The sequence below is a fragment of the Procambarus clarkii genome, chromosome 48, assembly GCF_040958095.1.
Source record: "Procambarus clarkii isolate CNS0578487 chromosome 48, FALCON_Pclarkii_2.0, whole genome shotgun sequence".
Taxonomy (NCBI): Eukaryota; Metazoa; Arthropoda; class Malacostraca; order Decapoda; family Cambaridae; genus Procambarus; species Procambarus clarkii.
Genome location: NC_091197.1, coordinates 31,914,581 through 31,934,827, shown reverse-complemented (window position 1 = coordinate 31,934,827; position 20,247 = coordinate 31,914,581). Strand labels below are relative to the sequence as shown.

General features: G+C 50.6%; 1 protein-coding gene across 1 annotated transcript in view; it reads right to left on the bottom strand.

Annotated features, from left to right (window-relative positions):
* Positions 1 to 20,247, bottom strand: part of LOC123764816 (GDP-D-glucose phosphorylase 1) — a 111,709-nt gene that overhangs the window by 36,091 nt on the left and 55,371 nt on the right. Inside the window, exon 6 of the mRNA XM_069302835.1 lies at positions 14,513 to 14,615. Coding sequence (XP_069158936.1) covers positions 14,513 to 14,615 — 103 coding nt within the window. The remainder of the gene's footprint in view (positions 1 to 14,512; positions 14,616 to 20,247) is intronic.

Here is a 20,247-nt window from a genome sequence, read left to right as displayed (position 1 = left end):
GCCGACCCAAAGCAACACAAGCCCGACGAGGCCCAGGGACATTCACAAGGTAACGAGCAGCCAGGACCCTATTCGACCGCCAAAATCCCCGCGCCCGAATATAAAACCAAGACATATTCCCAAAGACGGCAACAAGAGCCGCGAACTTACGAACGTCATGGGCACGGGGATAGACCGCAGGCTGGCTGGACTTAATAACCCTGCGGACGACCTGAGAGACCCGAACCCGCGAACAGGGAAGAAGGGAAACCGGATCAACCCACAGCGCGTCCCCGGACACAGAAGCTGTGGCGCGCAAATAACGGCGAAGCGCCGCAACTGGACACAAAACATGATGCACCCCCGACCTGACCAACCAAGCATCAACCACCCATGGACCCCTCCGGAACGCAGCAGTCTCATTCTTCGCCAGAAAAGAAGGAGATGGCTGCAAACGAACAAAACAATCACCACGACCAAAAGAGCAGAAACCCCTGCGTCGGAGGAGAGCATGAAGCTCCCCTACCCGACCCCCAGAGGCCAAAGCCAACAAGAAAAGTGCCTTGGAAAAACAATCCTGGACCGAAGGGGCCACAACGAAACGAGGAGATGAAAGGAAAGCGAGCACTCTGTCCAAAGACCAGGACGGCTCAGGCGACGCATGAGCAGGCCGGAGGTGAAACAATGCACGAGACAGCTTGCGAAACGGCGCAGACGTAACATCGATACCGAAAGCAAGCTGAAGCGGCTCCGCCAGCGCAGCACGATATGAGGCGACAGTGTTAGGCATAAGATGACGGTCCTGAAACAACCACGAGAGGAAGGACAAGACCACCCGAACAGACAAGGAACTAACACGACGAAGACGCAAAACGAAACAGAAGGACCGCCAGGAAACTTCATACTGCCGCCGAGAAGAAGCCCTCAGGCGGGACACCAACAAGGAGGCAACCTGATCACCATAGAGATGATGATAGACTCGAGTCAAAAAACTCATACGCGAAGACTCGAGGAGAAGATCGAACCAACCACATGACGTACCGGCCCGATCTACTGAAAGAGGTGGAGCCGCGGGAAAACCCTCGGGTTCGGACACCGAGCAACCAGCGCCTGAAACAAAGGCTGGGCCGGCCACCAAGGGGCCAGAAGGACAACTCTCTCCTGGTAAGTCTCTAAGCGAGTCAGGACCTGGAGCTACAGCCGAACCGGGGGAAAGAGGTACAGGAACCCCCACCTCGACCAGTCTAGCCGAAAGGCATCGACCTCGACGGCCTCGCGATCGGGGAAGGGCGCCGCATAAACGGGAAGACGCCGCGACCACGCCGACGCAAAGAGGTCCACTTCGGGGTGCCCGAACGTCCGGCAAAGCCAACGGAAGGACTCGTCGTCGACCGTCCACTCCATGGAGAGGGGAACAAAGTGAGACAGGGCGTCGGCCAAGACGTTGGACACGCCCCGTACGTGAACTGCCAGGAGAGCCAAACTCCGAGAACTCAGCAGACGAGTCACCCGAAGCGACCAACCCCAAAGAGACAAGGACCGCATCGAACCCCCGCGGTTCAGGCAATGAACCACCGGAGAGCAGTCCGAATGGAGCCGAATCGTCGATCCGTGGGCCACCCGAATCCTCCCCAGAGCAAACCACACTGCCGCGAACTCCCGCACCGTGCTGTGAGCTCGACGGAAGGACGGATCCCAACGCCCCTGGCCGGCCTGGTGAGCACTGGTCACAAAACCCCAGCCAAGAGACGACGCATCCGTGTACACATCGAGCGAGGGCTCGGGTAGGCGCCAAGGCACTGAACCCCGAAAAACCCGAAGAGGAAGCCGGTGACGCAGCAACCGACGCAAGGCCCCCGGGGGTCGAACTCTGCGATCGCGAGAGAGGCGGAAGGGGGAACCCCAAAGGAACCAGAACAGCCGTCGAAGCCAAACCCGACCCGGCAGGTAGACCACCATCGCGAAGTTCAGGCTCCCGCACAGCCCCTCGAGCAACCGCCGGGTGACCCGAGGGCCCTCCAGAAACAGACAAAGGCGGGACCGCAGCCGCAGGAGAGACTCCAGAGGGAGAGACAAGGAGGCGGTTCGAGAGTCCCAAACGAGACCCAGCCAAGTCCGAACCTGAGAGGGAACCAGATGGGACTTCCTCCAGTTCACCAAGAACCCGAACTCGGCGAGCTGGGAAAGAACCAAATCCCTGACGAGCAAGCAAGCTGACTGGCTGGGAGCCCAAACCAGCCAGTCGTCGAGGTAGGCCAACACCCGAACACCTAGGAGACGCAAACGAGCCACTACAACCCGTGTAAGGCGCGTGAACACGCGAGGTGCCAGGTTCAACCCGAACGGGAGACAACGAAAGCGGTAACTCAGACGCCCCACAACAAAACCGAGCCAGTCCCTGAACCGCGGATGAATCGGGACATGCCAATAAGCGTCCCGGAGGTCCAGGGACACCATCCAAGCTCCCGGCTCCAAGAGGAGCCGAACTTGAGACAGCGTAGTCATCCGAAAGGAGGGGCAATGAACCCAGGGGTTCAGACGGGACAAGTCCAGAATGAACCGCAGGTCCGCGCAGTCCCGTTTCGGAACCGGAAACAGACGGGAAACCTATCTGAGGGACGATGTCGTTTCGACGACGCCCAAGCGTACCCACTCCAAGACGACTCGACAGAGCGCAGGGGAAGAAACCTGCCCTGCCAGCCCCGACCCCCCAAAGGGGGGAGGGGCCACCCAACGCCACCGCAGGCCACGAGACACGACCCAAAAGGCCCACGAATCGTGGGACCAGGCGCGGGCGAACAGTGCAAGCCGCCCCCCCCATCGCCCCGTCAAGGGGACAAACCGCGAAAGGGCCGGCGACCCTTACGAGACCCAGAACCCCGCACAGCGCGAACACCGCGCCGACCAGACGAGGGAGGGTCCGCAGGAGGAGCCAACCCCGAACCCGACACCAGAGGCCTACCACGACGAAAGGAACCCTGAGCCCTGGCACGACCTTTCCGGGAAGACCCCCCCGGGACCCCCGGAAAACCAACAAGTCCGACATCGGACGACAAGCCGCCGACGCAGCCTGAATAAACTGCGCCACGGCCGACTCCTCAAACAGAAGAGGACAAAAAGGTGAAGAACGCCTAAGAGCCAGAGCCCAAGCAGATTCCATGGAGGAACCCAGCACCACCTGCCGACACGCAAGACGGGAAGCATAAAACAGGGAAACTGCATCCCGCAAAATCGGCGTGAACAGCTTCAACAAGGCAGCCTACGAACGCGCAGCCGAGGACAAGGTGCCGGACCCCGAGACGGACCCAAGCGTCCCCACATCCTCCACGAGCCAATCCGAAGACAGCTCCAGGAGGGAAAAGAACCGCAAGGCCGAAGCCAAAAGGCCCCGGGCGCGCAAGTCCTCCGCAACGAGCGCCGCCGAAAGGGAGGGAACCTGCACATGGAGCTGAATAACGCCCACATCGCGGGGAAGGGCAGGGGCAAACAAGCACTCATTCAGGTACTCAAGTGCGCCCCCCAGGAAAACCTGAAGCACCGTGGAAGCTTCCCGCCTAGGAAGCCACTCCAGCGTGCGGGAACGACAGAAGGAATGCCAGAAATCCAGACCAAACAAGGGGCAGTCTGCTAGCCAGGACGACTCCGGAACCTCGTAACGGAGCCAGAAAGGGAACGAAGTCCCAAACCTGAACGTGGACGGATCCATTTCCGAGGCATAATCCGGGTCACGCAGGAGGTAAGCAGCAAAGGCCGCTCGCACCACACCAGGTTGGATGCGATAAGCCGAAAACCTCCGGAAGGACGGAACCGACGTACCCGGGGGAACACGGAACCGAACCTGGGGAGGGGCCGACACCAAATCCAACTCGTACGCAGAGGGGGGAAAAGAAAACCCCACTCCTTGTAACAATAAGCCCCGCTCAGTGGGAAGAAAAACCCAGGCGGGGTCCAGCGGGGCCCAAGGCCCCTAAGTCAGCCCCTCCCCAGCCTCGAGGTCCTTCACCACAGGACCCGAGGCCGAGTCCTCTCCCCAAGCCCCGACCCCACAAGACAAGGACGGAGCAGCCGGAAAAGCTGGAGGAAGGGGGGCCCACTGGTCAGACCCTGAAGCTTCGGCCGGGAGACAAGACTCGAAGGCCTCTGCCGCCCCCCCCCCCCCCGGAAGGGGCACCCCCCGAAGCTGCCCGAGTCTCGAGATCAAGTAACCCCTGCTCTGACCCCGAAACCCTCAGACGCTTCGGGGCCAGAAGCAGGGGCGGGGGACCAGAGCGAACAGAACGGGAAGGACGAGGAGGTGCGGACTGAACCAGGATCGAAGCGACCCCCACCCCCAAGTCCGAGTCTCAAAAAGCAAAGCGGGGCAGCCCCGGGGCATCCGGGGAAGCAACCAACCGAGCGCGTTGCAACAGACGAAACCGAGACTGCAACGCACGCGCCGCCTGTACCCGAATAGAATCATCAGAGGATTGGGTAAATTGAGTCACAAGCAAGCAGCAACACTCACAGGACTCAGGGTCGAAAGTATCACCGACCCAACAGGCAGCATGGCAGAGGCAAAAACAATGAGGGTCACCCTGAGACAAGGGGACCGAGCAACCCTCAAACTCGCACACAGCGAGTGGGGACTCCGGGATCGGACCCACGCGCCCCCTAGGGGATTCCCAGGGTCCTGAGCGTTTACTTTAAGAGGACTCGCGCTCAGGTAGTCCCAGACAGGGTGCTGCAAACCGGCACCCAAAACTACCAAGCAAACTTCTAAAGCTGAACCCCAGGGACGTGTACACTCACGGGGACCTAGCAGGGGGCGCCACCGAGGAGAACAGTGGAAGGGCAAAAACAAACTGAATAAAACGACAGAACCCCCCACCAGGCAAAAACAAAAAGAAAAACAAAACCCCGCAAGAGGACAGCGAACCCCAAGGAACAGAGCCGGCCGCGATGTCGGGAAATACAAGCTGAGCAGCACCCTGCGCCCCTACCAGTGCAAACTGCTTCTTACCTGCCGGTAACAAAGGAGAACAGAACACCCAAGAGCCCAACAGGCGGCCGAAAAACCGAAAGGTAAAACGGACCAGCAGAGGCAGACCCCGAGGAGCCTGTGGAAGGTGGCCCCAAGCCCCAAGGGCAGTACTTACAGGGCACCTAGGGAAGGCAGCCCTAGGCGCATGCAGCCCGAGTACTGAAGATAACTCCTGGCTCTCGCACCCACAAAACCAACACCACACGCAAAGCATAGTGCAGTAGCGACACCGGAGCCAGAGCACACGACCATCGTCTATAGCATCAGCCTCAAGAACTGAGGTGTGGGTAGCCGGCGCGGGGGTCTGGGGCTCCCCCTTCCCCCTCCCGGGGAGGGGGGAGCTGCGCAGACAGCGGCGCGGCGGTGTGTGACGTCACACTAGTTTGCTTGTTTTCGGTTGGGGAGTTCTATCCACTAGTTCGGTTTTTGGTAGCAATTTTAACCAGAATAGGGGTTTGTTTTGAGGCGCTTACCTTTCTGGGTGCCTGTTCCGGTCGATGGCAGACATAAAATGCTTCCAACCACACGGGGGCTTCTATAGGCCATTGCTCCCCTTGCCTCTCTGAGGGGGCCCGGTTCTGGCCGTGGTCCCCGGTAGGCCTAAGAACTCCATACACATGACTGATGCCAAAGTCTGACATTAGCATATCAGCCTGGGATAGCTCCGGGGAGCCGACGGGGCTCCCCCCAGAAAAGTAATTATTATATATCATGCCATGGGTCCCAAGAAAGTCAGTGGTAAGGTTCAACCTAAGAAAACACATGTGAGGATGACCATAGAGCAAAAACAAGAGATCATTCATAAACATGAAAATGGTACAGGGGTTGTTAAACAAGCTAGGCAGTACAACAAATCTATGTCAACAATATGCACTGTAATTGCTAAGAAAAAAACCAGCGTTGAATGTAATGAAACGCCATTTTGTGGGTGAGCTCCAGAGGCTCCCTGGAGCTTATCGGGCTAATGTATGTTATATTAGACCGGGACATTAGCTAAGGAGTTTAGACCTACCAGGGACCAGTGCCAGAACCTGACCCCTTCAGAGAGGTTTCAGGGAGCAATGGCCCTGGAAAACCCCTTTGTGGTTGGGGTTTTCCTTATCTGCCATCGACCGGGGTTAGGCACCCAGAAAGATAGGCATAACAAAACAAACCCCACATCGTAAAAAACTAAAACAAAAAACTGAACAGAGAGGTAGAAACTCCCTGCAATCCCAAGGAAACAAGCAAACAAGCAAACATCACACTTTACTGCCGCGCCGATCGTCCGTGCAGCCCTCCCCGCCCCAAGAGGGGGAGAGGGGAGCCCTGGACCTACCGCACCGGCAGACTAGCATCAGTTCGGAAGCTAAGCTTCAACCAACACGAAAAAACTGCCGACCGGTGGGAAGGAGGGTTGCCAGGGAGCCTCCGGGGCTTACCCAGAAAATGGCGTTTCATTACATTCAACGCTGGTTTTCTGTGGGGAGCCCCTACGGCTCCCTGGAGCTTCATACCCAACGAGAAGGAAAAGAAAGGGCTAACCTGGGAGGCAGCCGCCACAATCTCCGCAACGCAAAGCCAAGACAACAGGCTGCAACCTGTGACCCAAGGCAACATGAACGCACAGGAGCACACGCGCATAAGGAATGGGCAGCCAAGAACCTGTGCGACTCTCAAATCTCTGTACCCGAAATGAGCCCTAGACATCACCAACACAGCAGCAAAAGCTGCAAACTTCCGAACAGCATGGGCGCAAGGACAGACCACAGACTGGAAATCTGAAAAACTCTGCGGACGACCTGGGAGACCAGAGCCCTGAAACAGGGAACGAGGGGAACTGGATCAACCCAAAGTGCATCCCCCAGACACGGTACGCAGGAAACGGCAAAAAAAATAAAAAAAAATAAAAAAATAAAAAGCGCAACCAGATAACACAGGACGCACCCCCGGCCAAGCCAATCAAGCATCAATAACCCAAGAACCCCTCCGGAAAGCAGCCGTCTCAACCGTCGCCAGGACGGAGAAAGGCTGCAAACATACAAAACTAACCACCAGTACCAAAGAGCAGAAACCTGAACCGAAGGGGCTACCACAATCTGAGAAGATAAGAAGGCACCCTGATCAAGGACCAGGATGGCTCAGCCGATGCATGAGCAGGCCGGAGGTGAAACAAAACACAAGAAAGTGTACGAAACGGGGCAGATGTGACGTCCACCCCGAATGTAAGCCGGAGCGGCTCCGCCAGTGCTGCACAAAACGAGGCGACAGTAAGAAACATCAAATAACTGTAGTCCTGAAAACCCAAGAAAGGACAAGACAACCCGATGCGAAGGAGAAGACATCCTACGAAGAGCAAGAAAAAGTGCATAGAAACACCAGGAACGTCATACTGTCGCTGAGACGAATTCGCAGGTGGGACACCATCAACAAAGCCACCTGATCACCACAGAGATGGTGATACCCGCATCAAAAAACCAGACGCGAAGAGCCGAGAAGAAGGCCGAACCAGTCCCGTACAGGACCGATCCTACCTGCCGAAAGAGGCGGAGCCGTGGGAAAATGGCCCGGGTTCGGACACCTATCAAGCAGCGTCTGAAAATAAAGCTGGGCCGGCCACCAAGGAACCATAAGGACTACTCTCATGGGAATGGGCTCCAACCGAGCCAGAACCCGAAGCAACAGCTGAACCGGGAGAAGAGGAACAGGTACCCCCACCTCGACCAGTCCTGCCGAAAGGTATCCACCGTGAATGCCTCGCAGGCGGGTAAGGGCGCCACATAAAATGGGCGACGCCTAGACCACGTCGACTCGAAGACGTCCAGGGCCAGGAGTCTATACGTCCGACAGAGCCAACAAAACGAGTCGGCGACGACTGGCCAATCCGCGAACAGAGGAATGATCCTAGACAGCTGTCTGCCAGGACGCAGGATACACCCCGGACATGAACCTCACGGTTAGCCAAACCCCGAGAATCCAGCAAACAAGCCACTCTAAGGAACCAACACCAAAGGTCAACACCTAAGAGAAACCCTATGGTTCCGAAAAAGAACCACCAGAGAACAGTCCGAATGAAGCTGAATGGTAGAGCACCGAGTGACCCAAACCCTCCGAAGCGCAAACCTGACAGCCACGAACTCCCGAACCGTGCTGCGAGCCCGACGGACGGACAGACCCCACCATTCGCGGCCGACCTGGTGAGCACTGGTCACAAAGCCTCAGCCGAGAGATGACCGTCCGTGAACACATCGAGCGAAGGCTCGGGGAGGTGCCAAGGCACGGAACCCTGAAAACCCCAAAGAGGAAGCTGGTGACGCAGCACCAACACAAGATCCCCGGAGGAACGAACCCAACGATTGCAAGAGAGGCGGATGGGAAGTCTCCGAAGGAACCAAACAGACGCCGAAGCCAAACCCAACCCCGCGGGCAGACCAGCACGTCGAACTTCAGACTCCCGCACAACTGCTCAAGCAACCGCTGAGCAACCTGGGACCCCCTCATGAACAGCCGAAGGCGGGACCACAGCCGCAGCAAGACTTCTGGAGCGGAAGACAAGGAGCGGCCCAAGAGTCCTAAACAAGGCCCAGCCAGGTCCAAACCAGGGACGGAAACAGATGGAATGGCCTCCAGATCACCAGGAAACCAATCCCGGGGATCTGGAAAGAACGACACCCCTGGCGAGCAGACAAGCAGACCGACTGGGAGCCCACACCAGCCAGCCGTCGAGGTAGGCCAGACACCGAATCCCAAGCAGACTCAGACAGGGCACCAAGATCTGGCAAAGATGCAAAAATAAACCAAGTGCCAATTACAAAATAGGGAAGGCAACAAAAGCGGCAAGCCTGAAACCCCACCACCAACTGTGCCAGTCCCGGAAAACTGGAGAGGAACGTGCCAAGAATTGACCTGGAGGTCCAGGGCCACCATCCAGGCACCCGGCCCCAACAGAAGCCGGACAGGAGACAACAGTCCTCCGATGAGGGCATAGAAACCAGGGCGCAGACTGAAGAAGTCCAGAAGAACCGCAGATTCGACAGGCCCATGTCTGCAAAGAGCAGACAGGAACCCCAGAAGAATGGGGCGGATCGACTACGTCCAATGCACCCACTAAGATGACATGACGCAGCGTAGCGGAAGAAGCCCACCCCGCCAGCCCTGAACCCCCCCCCCCCCAAAGGGGGAGAAGCTGTCCACCGCCGCCACCAGAGGCCAGAAGACAACCAAAAGCGCCCACTAACTGCGGGACCATGCGAAAGTCAACAGAGCAAGCTGCTCCCCCAGCGCACCGTCAACAGAGAAAGGAACAGAGCCCCTTCCGAAAGAAAAAGTATACATACACATATATACATATCATGTACTGTATATACACATACATATACACATACACAAGGTATGTTACACACACGTGTGTATGCACATACACATGTGCACACACACACAGTGTACATGCGTACACACACACACATACACGTGAAAAGAAAAGTACAAGCCGCCGACCAGTGGGCAGAGAGCACCACACCGGCCAGGCAAAGAAGGCACAAAACTGCATCAAAAGGCCCACCTCGACAACAAAACCTCAAAGTCCCAGCATGACCACAACACGTGCCATGGCCCAAAAAGATCAGTCTGCAAGCCAAGAAGACCCCGGAACTCCAGAAGGCAGAACCGGGTCACACACACACGAGGAAACAAAGGCCCCCCCTGAACCCACAAAGGGGGCCCAAGAGGAAGAAACCTCCGAAACGAAACCAAAGAACCCAAAGGAACCCGGAATTGAACCAGGGGGAGCCCAAACCACCACATTTGCCGGCGGAGATACACCACAGAAGGCAAAGCACAGCCCCCAGACAGAAACCCCTGGGAAACGGTCAAAACAGACAGAAAACCGAGGGACAATGTGTGGGAGCAAGCATAACAGCCAGGAACACTGAGCCCAAACCCAAGGGCCCAGACCCAAAACAGACAAAATGGAAAACCCGGTGTAAAATCAACACGCAAACGTTCCCAGAGGAACAGGAAACGGGCAGAAAACACCAGAAAAGCAAAGAAACGACAACAGGAGAATAAAACCCCTGAAAAACGGTGAAAACTCACCCAAGACACTCGCTCGCACACCCAGGCGCATGTAAACAAACCGCAACGCCGCCCTGGTGGCCACGCCGGGAAACCGGTAGAAGAAAATGACCACCAGAACAGAGGGCTGTGACCAAAGCAAAAAATAGGAAAACACGCCAGCAAAAGTGGGAAGCAAGCAGACTGGATGGGCGAAAACTCCGCCCAAAAGCAGAAAACCCAGACAGGGGCAAACCACCCCAGAACTGCTAGCAGGCATCCCCCACAGCCCCGGGAACCAGCAAAAGAGGCCCCAGGGCAGAGCCGTCCTCCAAACCCTCTGCCCTTAAAGAAAAGGAAGAGTCCATGGGAAAGGCAGCAAGAAAGGGCCGCTGGTAAGACCCAGAAGCCATGGCAGGAGGAACAGGCTCGAAAACCTCTGTCCCCAACACAAACGGGGCAGCCCCCGAAAACCGCCCGAGTCTCGGCCCCAACTAAACCCCGCCCCGACCCCGAAACCCACAGATGGTCCAGAGCCGGGAACAGGGAGGGAAAGGGGCGAACAGCACCTAACCAAAACGGGCCGGCCTCGGGGCATCCGAGTGGGAAACCAACCTAGCGTGTTGCAGCAACCTAACCTAGCTTGCAACACTGATGCCACCTGTACTCTGAACAGTAATAACATCAGGAGAGTACTGGAGAACAAGCAGAGAATATCTCTCGCAAGACTCTGGGTCAAGGAGTCAGTGACCCAACAGGCAACATGACGGAGGTAAAAGTGGCGACTGTCACCAGGAGATAAGAGCACAGCAACCAACGATCCTGTACAAGACGGGTTGGGACCTGGAAGACACATTCAATGGTCCACCGAGCCCAGACAGGGGTTTCCAGGGCCCGTAGGCTGACTGCTACGGGAAGCCCGGGCAAGGTGTTGCTAACCGGTTAAGAAACCCAAAAATAACAAGAGGGAAGAGGATAGCACTGAAAACCCCTGCGACGTGTACAATCACTGGGGGGGCCTAGCAGAGGGCCACCAAACACTACCAGTGGAACTGTAGCCACACTGGGCAGACCCCCACCAGGCAATTGAAAATAAAAACAAAAGAAAAAACCCGCAAAAGTACACAGTCTCCAAAGGCAACAGGAACCGGTCGCCGCGTAGATGGCAGGTCGCGCAACACCTTGACGCCCTAACCAGCACAATACCAGTCCCTACCAAGGGCCAAACAAGGGCCCCAAGCCCCAGCTGGCCCCAAGGGCGAGGCAAATACCGAGCAGCAAGAACCTCTACAGGAATGGTTCCCGAACACCCCAGGGAAGATAACCCTGTCACGCAGGGGCAGTACTCACAGGGCGCTTAGGGAAGGAAGCCCCAAACGCATGCAGCCCCGGCACTGATGAGGAACACCTGGCCACCGCACAACACAACACACGGCAGTAAACGTCACACAAGGCAAACACCGCCTAGGAAACTGAGGCCAGAGAAACGTCTATCCCGGTTGATATTAGCTTACGAACTGATGCTAGGCAGCCGGCGCGGTATATCTGGGGCTCCCCCTCTCGGGGAAGGAAGGGCTGCGCAGACGATTGGCACAGCAGTAAAGTGTGATGTTTGCTTATTTGCTTGTTTCCTTGAGATTGTAGGTAGTTTCTACCTCTCTGTTTGGTTTTTTGTTTTAGTTTTTTACCATGTGGGGTTTGTTTTGTTATGCCTACTTTTCTGGGTGCCTAACCCCGGTCAATGGCAGATAAGGAAAACCCCAACCACAAGGGGGTTTTCCAGGGCCATTGCTCCCTGAAACCTCTCTGAAGGGGCCAAGTTCTGGCGCTGGTCCCTGGTAGGTCTGAACTCCTTACCTAATGTCCCGGTTTAATATAACATACATTAGCCCAATAAGCTCCAGGGGCTCCCCACAGAAAATATTATGAGTGCTAAAGTGGCAAAAGGCATATCAACAGTTACGAAACAAAGAACACAAACACTTGAGGATGTTGAAAAGTTGTTATTAATTTGGATACACAACAGGAGTTAGCAGGTGATAGCGTTTCAGAGACCATCAATTGTGAAAAAGCAAGGCTACTGCACGAATATCTTATAAAGAAAACCCCTGGAATGAGTGATGCAGATATGAAAGCGTTTAAGGCAAGCAGGGGATGGTTTGAGAAATTTAGAAAAAGAAGTGGCATTCACAGTGTTGTGAGAGTTGTGAGTTGGTGGAGGAACACAGCGAAGAACTGACCACCGAAGAACTCCCAGCCTTTCACAAGGAGCAGCAACAAGAGGCAGCTGAGGAAATTTCTTCAGGGGAGGAGGAGGAGGCGTACAGAATGTCCCTTCCTCAACAATTAAAAAGTGGTGCAGACTATGGGAAGAAAAGCAACCTTTGTTGAAAGAACTCACTCAGAGCAAGCTGTAGTAGGCCATTGCCTTAACCTTAACACTTTCGCGCTCTCGGCGCTCAAAAAAAACAATACCCCAGATGCTTTCGGCACTTCGCGCGCCTACGCGGTAAGACCGAAAAAGTGTACACTCTTTTGACTGTCCTGACAAAAATTGAAGGCGCACGTATTTAAATTTGGTATCACTGTGTTCGCAATGAAATTGTCTATAAGAGCATACCTATAAAATGCCGCCCAAGCATAAGGAGTATCAACACCAAATAAAAAACTATGCAGATCACTCGCCGAGAGCGCCAAACAGCAACAAAATGTTTCCACTTTCTTAATGGTTGCGAAGCCTACAGTTGTCCTACATCGCTAATTTTGGTATCATTGGAATCGCAATAAAATTCTCTACACGGACATATGCATATGAATGTTTAATATAGGTAATTGCCCACCCGCAAGAGTGTGTGAAGTGGAGAGTAGTTAGCCGCGAGCGCACTGGCGAAAACACAGGGGGGAAATCATGCTTGGAAAGTTTATACGTTTCCTGACCCTACTTTTCTATGTACGTATTTCTTTTTTATACCAATGTGTTCGCAATAAAATTTTCTATAAGATGAACTGTATAACATTGGTACAAAGCATGTGTAAGAGAAGCGCCAAATATAGAACCACGTCGCTCAGTATGCGTTCGCGGCAGAAACGAACGCATTGTTTTCGTTCGTTTGATGTTTGTCATGTTTATACTTGTTGAAACATTTTATAATTTGTATGACAGTGATCGCAGTAAAATTCCCTACACAGACATATACATAACACATACAAATATTTCCCACGTGTTGGATATATCAACGGCTAAAGGGAACCCTCTGCCACACGCTCGCCACACCCCCAAACATACTTTGTGTATTTTTTTTTTTACTCATAGAAGTTTATGTGATATAATATTCATTCTGGTACCAAAAAATTCGCAAATAAATTCTCTACAAAACAAAAGTATCCCCATCCATTTCGGTTAAAAAATGGAATTTATAGAAATATTTTTTCGATTGACGAGAAAAGTAGGCAGTTATGCGGAATCGTAAGAAAAACCAGTGACGAGTTATCTCTAATATAAAGCGCGAAAGTGTTAATAATGACACAGTGATGCCTCACTACAGACAAGTGTTACAATGTAGGGAAAACAAGTCTCCATGGAAAGGTTTTTAGTGAAAAAAACAAGCAGTGAGCCACAACCAGGTTCTAGTGGAATACTGTACATGCAAAACATAGGAGAGAAAGTACCCCAGAGAAGTCATCACTTCTCTACTAAATATTTGTGTTTATTAGGTATGAAATGTATTTTAATGTTAATATTATGGGGAGTGTGGAATGGATTAACTCAATTTACATTATTTCTTATGGGAAAATTCGTTTCGGGTTGCGATTTTTGCGTTACGAAGCGTCTCTGGAAATGGATTAAATTCGTAAACAGAGGGGCCACTGTTTTATCATCGCTAAATAATAGCAGTTATATATATATTTTGACTTTTTAGGCAATGCTGTGGTCACAAGCTGAACATCAGTGCTGGTAGCTCATGCTGCGTGCACCAGCCTTGGTTGCTCACTCAGTACTGAGGCTCTCACGCCCCGACAATGTTGCCCACAATTTTTTTTGTAAATGGCGTCTGTTTACAAGAGTCCTGAGGACGCTGATGTGAACCCCATGTAGTTGCTGGACTTTTAAATCTTACATGGGGTACTCCCAACCATACATAGCTGTGGTGCACAGTCCTGCAATAGTTACTCACCCCAGCTATATATGTATTGTGCCTTAAAAAGGTTAAAACTTTATAATGCAACAAAAATGAAGAAATCAAACAAAGCTCAACAAATTAGTGCGTATAACTGATAAGACAAAGTACTTATAACATTCAGAATAATAAAGCTTACAAAACATTGTGTCTACTAAAGCTGATCAAACATAAATAATATGTATTTTTAAGACAAAAGTGGACAGCCTCATAGGGTGCAAAACGCTGAGGGTAAATCTTGCACAAGCCACGGACTTCCTTTCCCTGTAAAACAAATATTTAAGTGAGTCCATTGAGCACTTACAGCAGTCTCAATGTGAAGTTCGTGGGGCAGGTAATAGATGTGGAAGTGCTGATGGTTCACTGATGCATAGCCACCAAGAGAATTAAAAGCAATTCTAAGATCTCTGTAAAAACAAATTGTGAAAATTAAGCAGCACTATTAAATTACCTATCTGTCACCAGCTCATCCTCTTAAGGTTTCCTAATGTCAAGAAACTGTCGTACTAAAGTGCCCTTATCCGAACCTACCAGAGGATCCAAAACAGAAAACAGGACAACCTGTCAATTTCATGAGCTGCTACCATTTTCTAGTACTATGGAATTTGGTCTTAAGCAGAGTATACGTCAAATGCAACATTCTATTAGGAGAACAGGTTGCTGTTATATGGTATTCACAACAAGATATAATAAATTTATGTACAACTGAAACACCGCTGCAGAAACCACAGCAAACAGTATGAGGGGTGACAACATAAACTGAAAGAGAGAAGACAATGATTAGGTAAAAACCCAGCATTAAATGTAATGAAGTGCTTCTTTCTGGTTGAGCCCCGGTAGCTCCCTGAATCTATCCCATTGAGGTTGCTCGCTTTTACTAGGCCCCCATCAGTTATAGAGTTCTGCTTGGCCTAACGGAGACTGAAGCCATAACTTGACCCTCCTCATAAAGGAACAGGGCGCAAGTAACATTCTGCCACCCCATCAGGAAAGCATCTAAAAAGTCAACAAAGCATTACAGTCCACTGCTGAGTTCACAAGAACCAAAACCTCAAAAATTGAAACTCCCCAAACAATATACAGAGCACCACTTGGTTTCCGAACTTTAGTTATCTGAAACTTCCAGTTTCCCGATTGGGGTTGGTAGGAAGGGGTCCGCCAAGCGTCACGCCGGCCTGTGGTGGTGGGTGGGAGATGGTCCAGCTTGCCCACTGTGACTTCACAGATTCACGCCCTATTATTCCTATTATTTTGAATTGTCATAAGGTTGAAATGTTCATTCTGTGCTTTTGTTTTACATATCTGCACAATCAAGAAACATCTGTGCACTGTGTCGGCTCCAAATGCACACACTGCGTCAGTGATGGCTGACTGGTGGGTGGATGGATGGGGGAGCTTAGGTGGTAGGCAGTATGAGAGAGAGGGGGGGAGAATCAGTGAGAGAGGGGGAGAATTAGTCAGAAAGGGAGGGAGGGGAAGGTACAACCCGTTCTCACACAAGACAGCACATATATGACTTAATGCTTAAAGTCAATATGTTGAATGTGATTTAGTACATATGTGATATATTTCCAGTTACCTTTTTTACCAAGGCCCAAACTCATGCTCACGTACCAATTTACGTCTCACAGTACCCGTCCATCAACGTAGACAGCAGAATAGTCGTGATTGGTTCAATTATAATGAAAATTGTAGTTTTCAGGTCCCACATGGGTTGTGAAATTTACCTACTATTGTCCATGCTCTTAGAATATTACAGATCAGCTACTTTCTATTGAAGGCTCGTAGTTTTGTTTTGAGAAATATTAGTTGTTCTTAGTAAATTATAATAAGCACTATAAATTATTACATAGAATAACAGTGCTTCACCAATCAATATTATATGCCATAGTTTGCGCTTTAAAAATCTTTAAAGAATGTTTTGTAGGAATGCTAACAGAAAACGATTTTATGTTGGAATGTTTATGGGGTAAACTACTGCAAACTTGGGGATCACTTCCACCCACAGTAAGGGTATGGAGTCCAATACCATCCACTGGATGTGTATGGCGTCCAGTACCACCGACAGGATGGGTATGCGGCTCACAACCACCCACAGGATGGGTATGGGGTCCAATAACACCCACTGGATGTGTATGGCGTCCATTGCCGCCCACAGGATGAGTATAGGGCCCAGTATCGCCCACGAGATTAGTATATAGGGTCCACTGCAGCCCAGAGGGTCGGTAAAGGGTCCACTACCGCCCACAGGGTTGGTAGGGGGTCAACTGCCGCCCACAGGGTCGGTAGGGGGTCTACTGCCACCAACAGGGTCGGTATGAAGTCCACTGCCACCCACAGGGTCGGTATGGGGTCCACTATACTGCCCACAGGGTCGGTAGGGGGGTCAACTGCCGCCCACAGGGTCGGTATGGGGTCCACTACTGCCCACAGGGTCGGTATGGGGTCTACTGCCACCCACACGGTCGGTATGGAGTCCACTGCCGCCCACAGGGTTGGTATGGGGTCCACTATACTGCCCACAGGGTCGGTAGGGGGGTCAACTGCCGCCCACAGGGTCGGTATGGGGTCCACTACCGCCCACAGGGTCGGTATGGGATCTACTGCCACCCACACGGTCGGTATGGAGTCCACTGCCGCCCACAGGGTCGGTATGGACCCTGTGGGCGGGAAAATCTAATTTGTTGATGTTAAATAATATAAGGTTCAAATTTATTAAGATACATACTTTAAAAACTATTTCTATTTGAAATTTAAATAACATAAAAAGAGTACAGAATATAACAAATACCGACTATATAAAAGACCTGACACTTGCAACACTTAATTATGCTATTGTAACACATTGAAAGTAATAACATTATTTGATTCAGCAAAGCATTTGGTAAGGTTATAATAATAATAATAATAATAATAATAATAATAATGTATTAATTAAGTATTTTAAATTATAATTCACAACTTGCTAGCGCACAAGAAACAAATCCACGAATCATCATTACATTCTGTAACACCTACACATGATCCATGGTTCCAAATATTGCAACGGTCACAGCATACCATCAGCTTCAAATCATTTGGCTTTTTGCAAATGCAGTACATTTCCATCGAGCATGACCGGATGATTCGTTTTCTTCTCAGTGTCTAAGCTGCAGGGAATGAGATGAGGCACTTTCCTTCAAAGTTCTCTTAAAGATGTTGTCTCATTCTGCACATCATACGAGGTTCACCGGATCTACACCACTTGCAAGTGATGCAGCAAACGCCACAGCATATACCCCACTCATACTTGAGTCCCTGTGTCTGCTGACATTCATTATATTGCATGTCAGCTTATCATCCTGGCAATTAGCAAGAGCACACACAAGATAACTGCAGTAGATTTGGATGGTAATTTATGCCTGGTGTCTTATATGTTAATTTGTCCAGTTACTCCAATGTTGGAAACGTTGATGGTTGGTGACCCAGTGACAACCATTAACTTGGATAATTTGAATAAATTCACCAATTGTAACTGACCAGGAGAGGTCCTGCTACAACGCTGGGTCACGAAGGCCTTCTACGCTTGGCACAGTTTGATGAGGTCACATGCAGATTTTATGTGAAGGTCAGAGAGCTGTACATTTGTTCCAATGTTCATTATCTCGTCATCTGTTAAATAATTTAACATTGTCGAATGTGAAGCACTGTTATCACTCTCCTTATTGTTGCATTGGTGTGAGGAGTGGCAGTGATTGGTGCAGTTTATTTTTTCTTTAATAGGGACATATATTTGTACCGCAGATACCAGTACAGTTGCACTGTTTCTTTATATATTTTATACTTGGGTTAGCAAGGCGAGACTCTTCTCTTAACGTGATACTGTTGGTATCAAATAGAAATAGTTTTTAAAGTATGTATCTTAATAAATTTGAACCTTATGTTATTTAACATCAACAAATTAGATTTCGAATGTTAAAACCAATTTCAACCAATTAAAGAATTTATCCTTTAATGTTAAAAATTGTTCAAACTGAAATAAATATATAACACTGTACAGTATAGTTGTGTTTGCCTGCCATAGCCTGCCACAGCCTTGAGAGCACGGAGCCTCTCTCTACATTGGCGACCCAGTCTGGCTAAAACATTGCGGTACAGTAGAACCTCAAGCCCAGGTATTTGTATCTGGTTACATAGTCGAGCAGAGAGCCATCATCCAACTGCATTTTGCGAACGGCCCCACCCCGTCTGGGTGGGTGTCGGTTCAGGATCTTTGTTTTCTCTACTGAGATGACTAAGCATAGTTCCTAACATGTGTACAATACAGAGTTCAGAGCATTTTGGGTGTTGGTATACCCATTGGTGTGGATCAGTATATCATCCACATAGCTAATGATGTGTTCGCTGGACCTTCTAGTTACTAAATTTAAAAGTGCATTGATTAACACATTGAACAGAGTACGACTGAGGACACCTCCCTGTGGAGTGCCAAGTTCAAAATCTCTCGTTACACGCCTATACCCTTGGAACAGTACAGATGACTTCCTGTTGAATAGATAGCCTCTTATCCACCGTAGAAGCCATCCTCCAACATTCATTTTAGCAAGTTCTCTCAGAATGACGTGTGGGTTAGCAATGTCAAAGGCTGACTTAAGATCTAGGAAAGTGGTATATGACCTATCAGTATGCAGGGTGAGGAATGTGGTAATACAGTGACGTTCACTCTCTCCATGCGTGAAGCCATATATCTGGGGAGACAACATATTATTAATTTTGTAAAGGAGACGGTTGAGAACCATCCTCTCAAGACACTTACAAAGACAACTAGTGAGGGAGATTGGGCGAAAAGCACTCGGCTGGTGAGGTTTAGGAATGGGAATAATAACACTGTTGGTCCATGACTTAGGAAGCTCCCCATTTACATAGCTCATATTATACAATTGAAGCAAGGGATTCCCTGGAACTAGCAGAAGCATATGCAGTATGGCGTAAGTAACTCCATCCTCCCCGGGTGATGTAGCTTTGCCTTTATGTAGAGCAGAATCTAATTCGTATTCAGTAAAAAGCATGTCACAGTCATCCTCTTGATGAAGCATGAAGTCAAGGAGCCTTGCTCTATCAGTATATCTATTATTTAATTCATTCTGTGAGGGTAGAGGAAGATTGTCAAAGCTGGAAGTCGTGGCCCAAGCATCAACAAGCTCATTTGCTCTGTGCAGAGGATTAGGGTACGAGATCTCTGCAGCATTTTTCCCATTGACCTTGTTGATATCTTTCCATGCCCGACTTAGTGCCGTGTGAGAATTGAGACCACGGACAAAAGTTTCCCAGTCTGTCTGCCCCAGCTCCACCATACGTTCCCTGGCCTTAGCCAGAGCCGCTTGAAAGAGCCGAAGCATTTCAGCAGTGCGGGTCCTTCTACAAGCTAGTCCAATTATTCTGGCAGTGCGTTTTAGTGCATGCAATTTAGAATCATTATAATAAACATAAGTGCTATGACCAGTGCAATTTGGGTTACGTGGCCCAGACGATGGATCAAGTGATTCTATAAACTGCTCGATAGTACCTGTGAGCTCATTGTTAAAATCTTCAACTGATGAAGGCTCAGATGAACTGCACCAATCTGACACATGAGCAACAAGATTGTCTCGTTGATCGATGGGCTCAGCCAGCCTCTTCCGCTTGAACACTCCACCAGGGAGGATAGAACTGCCAATGTTTACAGTGGCTAATATGCCCAGATGATCAGACGCCATATCTGGCACTATTGACGAGGCGCACACGGCGTGGGAGACGTTGACACCCAGACATAGATCAAGAATCCCTCCGTAGATATGCGTCGGTTCAAGGTCACCCACAATCTGTGCATCATCGTGACTACCTAATAGTGACAACAGTTGGTTGCCGTTACGATTATTGAACTGCGAATTACCAATATTCCTATGCCTAGCGTTATAATCACCTATAATGATGGTAGGCTCAGTCTGAATACAGATAGGAAGGTCAGCATAATTAAAGTTACAAGGAGTTGATTATTTAGTACACAGTTGTTTTTCTCTT